This window comes from Ranitomeya variabilis, chromosome 5 (assembly GCF_051348905.1).
Source record: "Ranitomeya variabilis isolate aRanVar5 chromosome 5, aRanVar5.hap1, whole genome shotgun sequence".
Taxonomy (NCBI): domain Eukaryota; kingdom Metazoa; phylum Chordata; class Amphibia; order Anura; family Dendrobatidae; genus Ranitomeya; species Ranitomeya variabilis.
In genome coordinates, this window is record NC_135236.1 from 151,339,853 (window position 1) to 151,350,221 (window position 10,369).

Here is a 10,369-nt window from a genome sequence, read left to right on the forward strand (position 1 = left end):
TCTGAAAATGGCTTGTGTTGGTTGTCCCCACTCTATCGGTCGCATCTTTGCTTACACTGTATGTGTATCAGTATCTCATCTTTCCTAAGACTATATATATATATATATATATATATATATATATATATATATATATATATATATATATATATATATATAAAATCAATTACATGCAAAAATGTGATGGGAATTGAGACTTATCTAAATACACACACACACACATATATATATATATATATATTACCATTGAAAGTCTCAAATGACATCACGTTTGCATATAATTGACAGTATACATAAGCAAATAACAAGAAGTAGTTTCCTTGACCTATCCTGTACAGTATCCATTGACATTTATGGAGCAGTCCTATGCCAATAATGCTTTTGGCATGCATCTGGCGCATTTCCATCTAGATTCTATTTTTGACTGTACTAAACATATTGGCTGCTGAAATTTTCAAAACAGGACACTGCATAAAAAGTACATGATAAACTGAATAATGTAACTCAATGGAAGATACATCCAAACATAAGGGCATATAGTCATAAGGATGCCAGCTATATGGAATTGTAAGCCAGCTTTATACAGGTCTCAAAAAAGTACACAAGTGTCGTACAGGTGCATCCTCTTTTCGAAGTAGAACATACTATTCATGTACCGTAGAAACCCTGAAGAACAGTAGCTCCTCTACCGGTGACTTCTGCATTACATAGATTTATGAAAACTTTTTTTCAGAAAAGCTGTAAGAGCGGAAGCTCTGGAGCCTTCCTAAGTAGTGATTTGAGCTTTTGTGTCATTGACAGACTGTACATTTCAAGCACTTAAGGATCTGGAGATATTTGAAGATAAATTGAATTGTTCAGTGTTTAGATGTGTCCACAATGTGTTGCTTCCAGCTGTCATACAAGTAAATAAATACCAAAAAGGTCTCCGTACTAAAAATATAACAAAGGTTGTTTGGGAAAGGTGAGAAAGCAAATAACGGCTTTTGAAAGCTGCACTTTTCAGTGCTATAAATGTCAAGCAATGCAGCCAATTTTTACAACCCTTTAACCCATCCAAAGGAACAATCAAAGGAACAGGAGCTTTTGAAGAACCCTTAATATATCCAGCGATATCAAAATAGCCTTACTATCCGGAAAATTCAGATAACTCGCCCATGGTAGTGGTCGTCTGCTCATCTCACCAAATCAACTAGAAGGCATTATCAATTAATATCAAACTAGACTGCTGTAATGGACAGGATGAAGTGTTTAACCCCCCGATGCTTTTTTCAGTTTAGCATTTTCGTTTTTTGCTGAATTTCTCCTCCATTGCCGGCGTCAGCATATATCGAACCACACTCGGATAATATCCGAGTGATGTGCGTTGTCTCACTCACACCCATAGGCTTACATATGGGTGCGAGTGAGACGAGTGTTGGTGACAATCGCAGCATGCTACGATTTCACTCGCATACTCAAAGTGGCCGAGGAAAAAACGGTGATGTGAGCTGCCCCAATAATGAATACTGGTCCAAGTACTAATCGATTTTTTATCACATAGCACTCGTCCATATTCAACGATAGTGTGACTCCGGCCTTATACCCACCGGCAGGGCCAGTTTTACACAAAGTGGAGCCTGAGCAAAAGTTTAACCCCTTAACGACCAGAGGTATTTTTGGTTTTGCATTTTCATTTTTTGCTCCCCTTCTTCCCAGAGCCATACCTTTTTTATTTTTTGGTCAAAATGGCCATGTTAGGGCTTGTGTTTTTGCGGGACGAGTTGTACTTTTGAACAACTCCATTAGTTTTAAAGTATCGTGTACTGGAAAACGGAGAAAAATATCCAAGTGTGGTGAAATTGCAAAAAAAAGTGCAATTCCACAATTGTTTTTTGTTTTTCTTTTTTACTAGGTTCACTAAATGCTAAAACTGACCTGCCATTATGATTCTTCAGGTCATTACAAGTTCATAGACACCTAACATGTCTAGGTTCTTTCTTATATAAGTGGCGAAAAAAAATTACAAATGACATACTTATGATACACATTCCATTTCTTGAAGAAAATACAGGTCCTTCTCAAAAAATTAGCATATAGTGTTAAATTTCATTATTTACCATAATGTAATGATTACAATTAAACTTTCATATACTATAGATTCATTATCCACCAACTGAAATTTGTCAGGTCTTTTATTGTTTTAATACTGATGATTTTGGCATACAACTCCTGATAACCCAAAAAACCTGTCTCAATAAATTAGCATATCAAGAAAAGGTTCTCTAAATGACCTATTACCCTAATCTTCTGAATCAACTAATTAACTCTAAACACATGCAAAAGATACCTGAGGCTTTTAAAAACTCCCTGCCTGGTTCATTACTCAAAACCCCCATCATGGGTAAGACTAGCGACCTGACAGATGTCAAGAAGGCCATCATTGACACCCTCAAGCAAGAGGGTAAGACCCAGAAAGAAATTTCTCAACAAATAGGCTGTTCCCAGAGTGCTGTATCAAGGCACCTCAATGGTAAGTCTGTTGGAAGGAAACAATGTGGCAGAAAACGCTGTACAACGAGAAGAGGTGACCGGAACCTGAGGAAGCAGTGGACTGAGTCTGGTGTGGAAAGGCGTGTGCAGGAAATGGGCTACAGGTGCCGCATTCCCCAGGTAAAGCCACTTTTGAACCATAAACAGCGGCAGAAGCGCCTGACCTGGGCTACAGAGAAGCAGCACTGGACTGTGGCTAAGTGGTCCCAAGTACTTTTTTCTGATGAAAGCAAATTTTGCATGTCATTCGGAAATCAAGGTGCCAGAGTCTGGAGGAAGACTGGGGAGAAGGAAATGCCAAAATGCCTGAAGTCCAGTGTCAAGTACCCACAGTCAGTGATGGTGTGGGGTGCCATGTCAGCTGCTGGTGTTGGTCCACTGTGTTTCATCAAGGGCAGGGTCAATGCAGCTAGCTATCAGGAGATTTTGGAGCACTTCATGCTTCCATCGGCTGAAATGCTTTATGGAGATGAAGATTTCATTTTTCAGCACGACCTGGCACCTGCTCACAGTGCCAAAACCACTGGTAAATGGTTTACTGACCATGGTATTACTGTGCTCAATTGGCCTGCCAACTCTCCTGACCTGAACCCCATAGAGAATCTGTGGGATATTGTGAAGAGAAAGTTGAGAGACGCAAGACCCAACACTCTGGATGAGCTTAAGGCCGCTATTGAAGCATCCTGGGCCTCCATAACATCTCAGCAGTGTCACAGGCTGATTGCCTCCATGCCACGCCGCATTGAAGCAGTCATTTCTGCCAAAGGATTCCCGACCAAGTATTGAGTGCATAACTGAACATTATTATTTGATGGTTTTTTTGTTTGGTATTAAAAAACACTTTTATTTGATTGGTCGGGTGAAATATGCTAATTTATTGAGACAGGTTTTTTGGGTTATCAGGAGTTGTATGCCAAAATCATCAGTATTAAAACAATAAAAGACCTGACAAATTTCAGTTGGTGGATAATGAATCTATAGTATATGAAAGTTTAATTGTAATCATTACATTATGGTAAATAATGAAATTTAACACTATATGCTAATTTTTTGAGAAGGACCTGTATATATTTTATTATTTCATAAAATCATCACATAATATTCTTGAACATAATACGGTAAAGGCCACCATGTGGCAATAAATTTGCTGGACTCAACACGAGGGTATGGATAAATAAATACACATAATGGATTACATAGGATACATCAAAAATAGCAAGAAAAATTGTAACAGTGACAATTAAATATTAATATAAAAAGTACAAATATCACTGTCCAATACTAATTAATTATTTTATGATCACTTGTAGCGCAAGTTATTATACTAAATAGTTATTGCAATGATTAAGGATATAAAAATTCCCTTAAGAAATACGATTATTCCCAGTGCATAATAAACAGTAATATATTGTAAATAAATTAATAATAAATAGCAGTGATAGTGAGTGATCAAAGAATCAGATACTGGGAGCAAAAGTAATTAATTATAATATTGACCAGTATAAAACGAGGTAGAAAAAAGTAAACCATTTAAATATAAAATGTGCCAGTGTGCAGCATACAATCCTTGCACAAACAAAGTGCCATAGATATGATCACTTGCCAGGAGAACATATACCTAAGTGTTGGACCAGCGCAGCCCAACGCGCGTTTCGCCTTGGATTTGACGAGGGAGATTCATTATTACTCATTACTTATTTACTATAATGCGCCGCATAGTCATCCACACAGAAGAATACACCCCACAGTCCTCCATATATTATAATGCACGCACCATAGTCTTCCACATAGTATAACACACATCCTATAGTGCTCCATACAGTATAATACACACCCCATAGCCCTCCATATATTATAATGCACGTACCATAGTCCTCCACAGGAGTATAATGCAGGCCCCATAGGAGTTAAATGCAGCCCCATAGGAGTTTAATTCAGCGCCATAGTGGTATCATGCAGCCCCCTAGAAGTATGATGTAGCCACAATAGGATTACCATGCAGCCCCCATAGGCGTACCATGCAGCCCCCAAAGGAGTATCATATAACCCCCATGAGAGTATCATGCAGCCTCCATAGGAGTATCATGCAGCCCCCATAGGAGTATAATGAAGCCCCATAGGAGTATCATGCAGCCCAATAGAAGTATAAGGTAGCCCCAAAGGAGAATTATGCAGCCCCCATAGAAGTATAAAGTAGCCCCTATAGTCCTGCAGTATTATGGCTACCACATACTCATAGATTTAAAAAAATAAATACAAAACTTATCTCTCCTCGTTCACGGCTGCAGTGCTTCTCATCACCTCATTAGCTCCACTGCCTGGTATAGTGTGGCACGTGATGAAGAAACATTATTGTGCACCCGCTGCATCAGAGGCAGAAGGGGATGATGAGAGAGGGGACGCTTCCTCCTCCATCATTGCTTTCAACTATATTGGTATCTATGATGCCGATACTGTTGAATCAGCAATGTGGAGGTACACTGGCACCAGGCCTCCCTGACTCACGGATCACATAGTGACTGCGTGGTCTGCTGCTATTAGTGGCATGCCACTGGCTGGAGGCCCCAGGGGTAGTGGGGGCCCGAGGCAGATGCCTAGTCTGCCTGCCCCTAACGCCGACCCTGTCCATTGGAATCTTCACCTTCTATTGGTGCTTCTCCATTCCCACGGTGCCATCTTGTGATCGCCTCTTCTGACTGGCCGTATGTCAGTGGTGTCGGTCACAAACCAAATACTTGCATTGTAAAGTGACCTCCAGCTTGCTCCAGCAAACACTGCAGCAATCCGGCAAGTAAAAAACTGGTAGAGACCGACAGGAACAGCGTGGATAACAGAAAAATATGACGGCTGATAAGTAAAAGACTGGAGGCAGGCACCTTAAATTAGAAGATAACATTTGTTTACACATTGAATCAGAGGAACAACTCTTGGTCCTATTTGCATATAAGGAAATGGCAAAATATGGTAAACAGAAGATACTCTTTAATCTTGCTATATAAAAACAGTTCAATGACTTGTTTCAGAAGGGAGGGGGCCCACTCCCGTTTGGGACACCAGCACGCTATGGGGCCCATGATTTTGGGGAGCCCGGGCCAGTGCTGGCACCGGGACCCCCCTCAAATACTCTCTGTCTTCTGACTCTCTGTGACGCCTCAGGGTAGGGTTCACGATGACATCACTAGAGCGTGCCCTGTGCCGAGCAGTAGAGAGAACCAGAAGATGCTGAGGCGACCGCAGCAGCAGGGAACTAGGACAGGTGAGTATTTGATTATTTTTTTCATGCATGTAGAATTACATGGGACCATTATACTGTATAGAGACATATATGTGGTCATTATACTGTATGGAGCAATATATGGGGCCATTATACTGTATGGGGCAATATATGGGGCCATTATACTGTATGGAGCATTATATGAGGCCATTGTACTGTATGGAGCGATATATTGGGCCATTATATACTGTATAGAGCACAATATGGGGTCATTATACTGTATGGAGCAATATATGGGGCCCATAATTTTGCATGGAGCAATATATGGGGCCATTATACTGTATGGAGCACTATGTGGAGTCATTGTAAACTGTATGGATTAATATATGGGGCCATTATACTGAATGGAGCACTATATGGGGCCATTAGTCTGTATGGTGAAATATATGGGACCCGTTATACTGTATGGAACAATATATGGGGCCATTATACTGTATAGAGCACTATATGGGGCCCATTATACTGTATGGAGCAATATATGGGGCCCATAATAGTGTATGGAGGACTATGTGGTGCCCATAATGCTGCACGGATGACTATATGGTGCCCATGGAGCGCCCCATGGGGCCATGGGGTACTCGGTACCGGGTCGGACGCGGCAGTTCTTAAAGGGGAAGGTCACTGCAGCAATGACCTGGTCCGTGGCCCTGGGAGTCCAATTAATGGTGAAAATGGTTGTTAAAGGGAAAAATAAAGTTTATGGGGAGATTGAGAAAATGTTCGTGAAGTCACCCGTGGTGTTCGGCAATGAGATGGTGGCCGACACTTCAGTTCAGATCCTCTGGGGCACATGGTAATGCAGCAGAGTTGGTGCAGCTCTCTACAGGTAGAGCTAACCCCAGGGCAGATGTAGTGTTGAGATATAAGATGGCAGTAGTGGCTATGCCAGGCAGGCGGGATAGGAATAATGCAAAGGACACAGCAAGGTGCAGTTTCCAGATTTTTACTCACAGTTCTTTATGGCACCCAGCCAGGTGTGCTGTGTCCTTCGGGTCTGTGGCCCAGCAAACTTCCAGGTAGATTGGGATACACCTTTCCAGAACTCCTTTCATATGCCTTTCTCTAGCTGTCTCTCTATGCTGGCTTTCCTCTTCTCCTGCCCAGCGCCTTACCCACAGTGTCCCAAGCCAGCAGCCATGAACCTGGTGGGGCGACGTCCTCTGAGTCCCCTGGATTCTATCCGGCTGCCTTTTTGGAGAAGTATGGGTGGATGTGACTGTGACTATTGCAGAAGCCACAGCCTCCGGTTTCTTAGCTAGACTTGTAGTTTCTCACTAAGTTGGGGCCGGTCCCCTGACTGTGACTTGGTCCCTCCACGTCTGGTTTCAGGCCCACGGGTGGCTTCTGCACTTCCCGTGCCCCTAGGACCCCTTCTTGCCTCTGTAGCTTCTTTCTGTCCCTATTTAACTCTTCTTCTGTCTGTCTGTCAGGAGCTGCATGTGAAAAGATACTGTATGCACTACTAGTAATTGGTGCCTTAGTAGGTTCCCACACCATAACAATACTGTATAATAAACTAGGTACTCAACTTGTACTTATTTTCAGAGTTTAATGTAGTCAACTTGCACGTCTGCTCAGCTCCACTTCCTCCCTCCTTCTCTTCACTTTCCATCCTAATTAGCCCCTCCTCTACGCTACTTACCCCACCCACTCCCAACACCCATTCCCATCCAGCCTGGGATGAGGCCTTCCTCCCTAAGGTACACCCAGGTGCCCCGACTAAACTGGTGTGTGTGTGTTGGATGTGAGTGTTAGAGTTCTGGGTAGTGCTCCCTCCTTACCTGAGAGTTTGATACCACACCTCTGGATGAGGTGCAGTATCTCTGTAGCGACTGGACCCCAGCGGTGCCACACCCATAACACTGTATGGAGGACTATGTGGTGCCTATAATACTGTATGGATGACTATGTGGTGCCTATAATACTGTATAGATGTCTATGTGGTGCCCATAATACTGTATGGAGGACTATATCATTTGTTCTAACATTAAAAGTCTGCAGTCAATCTGTGTACTGTGAGGATTCCCCGGTATCTGATCTATTGAAGAATTTACAATAGATATGACTCATGTAATGTGAGAAGTAAGTGAAATCTTTGGCATTGTGCTATACCTATATTTTTTTGTTGTATCTATGCATCATCAATTGTGGTATGTGTTAAAGGGACTAAATGAGACTCTTTTGCCCGAAGCCCCTGGAGAGGGGTTATCATATTTTGCATTTGATTTATTTGTGGAGCTGTTCCCCATGGTTGTAATTATTTGAAAAATGCTTAATAAAAAGTATCAGATTAAAAAAAGAAGCACCACTCCAAATAAAAAGAAAAAACCCTGCTGAAGTGGTGCTTTAAAGCCTTTTAATGCATTCAAATGGGCCAATATACTAATACACTATCATGCAAAGTTAAGTTGGGGCTACATGGAAGCATTTGGTAGCACAGCAGTGAAATAATTTAAGTTGCACGCAGCACAATGTACTCCTTTAGATTGTAGTTGTCACTTGAGAGTTAAACTTGAACTTACGGTTTAATAAGTAAATTGTTACATGACCTGAAGCGTAGGCATTTCACAGAGTAATGTGATGTATTCCAACTTACCAATTCTAATATAACGTTCGTTAATACAAGGGTAAGAAGGAATCGCAGATTACTTGTCATCTCATGCCAGGGGTGCATTTACTTTCACCCTTGAGTATCTTTGACAGTCTAAGCTATTTCTTATAATGATCTTCAACATTTTATGAGTTTTTCTGGCCAGTTACATCATGAATATTGCCCTAATGACCTATTAGAAAGCAAGAGGATGGCAGAGAGTACAGACACAACACACCCAGGAGATACCAGGAAAAGCTGAGCTCATCTTTCCTGCTGCTGTCCAATATCCATTCCGACACGTGTAATGCCAGCCATAGGGGCAACTCACCACACCCCACCCTGCACAGCCCTACACCGTAGCCATACAAATCCTATCTAAATCCACCATGTAATCACTGATCAATAATAAAAATTAACACATCTGCAGAAAATGGAATCCTTCTCTTGATGGAGGTTACAACACTATCTACAACCCAAGTTATCAAAGAGGCAGGTGAGTTGGAAGAAGTCCAGAGCACATAGATACAAGAGTAATACAGTAGAGTCCTGGAGCCCCTAGCATGGTGCAGGTATCAGCACCAGGGGCAGATGTGTGGATCCTGAGCAGGAAGCCTGGTTCTGCATTCAGGAGGCTGGTGTTGTGATAGAAGCACAGCTTTGCATCATAACTATTGTTATCCAGCATCCACTGTTTTGCATTGGAGGCTCAGCCTCGTCTCCAAGGCATGGTCCAGCATTAAGCACTGTGCTTTCCAGCAATATGTTGCATTTGTCTCAGTAGCAGATCATTTATAGCCTACAGCATCCCCATCTCACAAGTGATGCTATACAATGCCTACATTACAACTACATGAAGTCATCAGTGACATCTGCCAGTAGATATTCACCTATATGCTCAATGGAAAGTACTACCATCCACACATCATACACCTTGCACCTGAAGAGGTTAACTACTAGAAGAAGGAAACCATAGAAAGGCATAAGAGTTAAGCAAGAGCCAAGCTGAACTATGAAGACAAAGAAACTAGCTGCTCAGGAGCTCCCTGCTGCTCTAGGTGAGGGGGTAGATGTGCACTCACCCGATTTCCTCCTCCAGCTCAGAGATATCCGCCAAAATGAGGAAGACCACCAGCAAGGTGACAGTGGCCAGGACCCAGCTCCTGAAGTCCGGATGCATAGCTCCTGAAGGTGCCGGCTAGCAATGGAAACGATGCCAAACAGCCCCAGCTCCAGCAGCTCCACAACTGCTCCAAGTCAATCCCAGCTCGCTCCAAGCCCAGCAAGGAAAGCAGGGTCTCTGGTGATGGTCCCACCTCCTGTGGTGAGAGGATGCGGGGAAGGTGGCAGATCACTGTCACTTAGCATCAGAGTCCATGCTGCTGTTCTCACAGACACTGAGGAGGAGAGCAGAGATCCATGCGAAGTCCTGACAGCCACTGGCTGACACACAGATCCTCCCTCTCCCCCCACCTTCTCTGTTGCCTAAAGTTAGTGTGGCAGAGAAGAGGTCCTCACCTGGGGATGGTCCTCAGCAGGAGACTGGGGCGAGGTGGCTACAGATAACTACACTAGGGAGGGAAGGTAATGTGACATATGAATGGATCTTCAAAGAAAGTGTCAGTAAGTAAAGGGTTACACGGCACAGAAAAATGGCTAAGGAGCAGGATGCTCCTTCTGTCTGCTGGATGTGAAGGTGTGCACACATGCACGGACGCGCACACTCACACATGAACTTATACATATGCACACATACGCAAGCTCTCACACACACACACAAGCACGCATACACACACACACACAGACGCCTCTCATTCAGCCAAACCAGATCTCACACTTTGCACTGACGAGGGGCAGTATCCCCGAAACACAGTGTTTGCAAATTGAGATTCTGGTTTTGGCTATTATCCTGTCATGTGACGAGGCTCGTTAAACGGTAGACATTGACTGTTAGGATTGCTACTTCCAATAGG

The 10,369-nt window shown here is 42.9% G+C and overlaps 1 protein-coding gene across 2 annotated transcripts in view; it reads right to left on the reverse strand.

Annotated features, from left to right (window-relative positions):
- Nucleotides 1–10,098, reverse strand: part of ST8SIA2 (ST8 alpha-N-acetyl-neuraminide alpha-2,8-sialyltransferase 2) — a 481,748-nt gene extending 471,650 nt beyond the window's left edge. The window contains exon 1 of one of the 2 annotated variants that reach the window (XM_077263426.1): nucleotides 9,479–10,098. In XM_077263426.1, the coding sequence (XP_077119541.1) occupies nucleotides 9,479–9,576 (98 nt within the window). In that variant the 5' untranslated portion in view covers nucleotides 9,577–10,098. The remainder of the gene's footprint in view (nucleotides 1–9,478) is intronic. The other variant, XM_077263427.1, reaches the window with a different exon arrangement.
- Nucleotides 10,099–10,369: the final 271 nt, after the last annotated feature.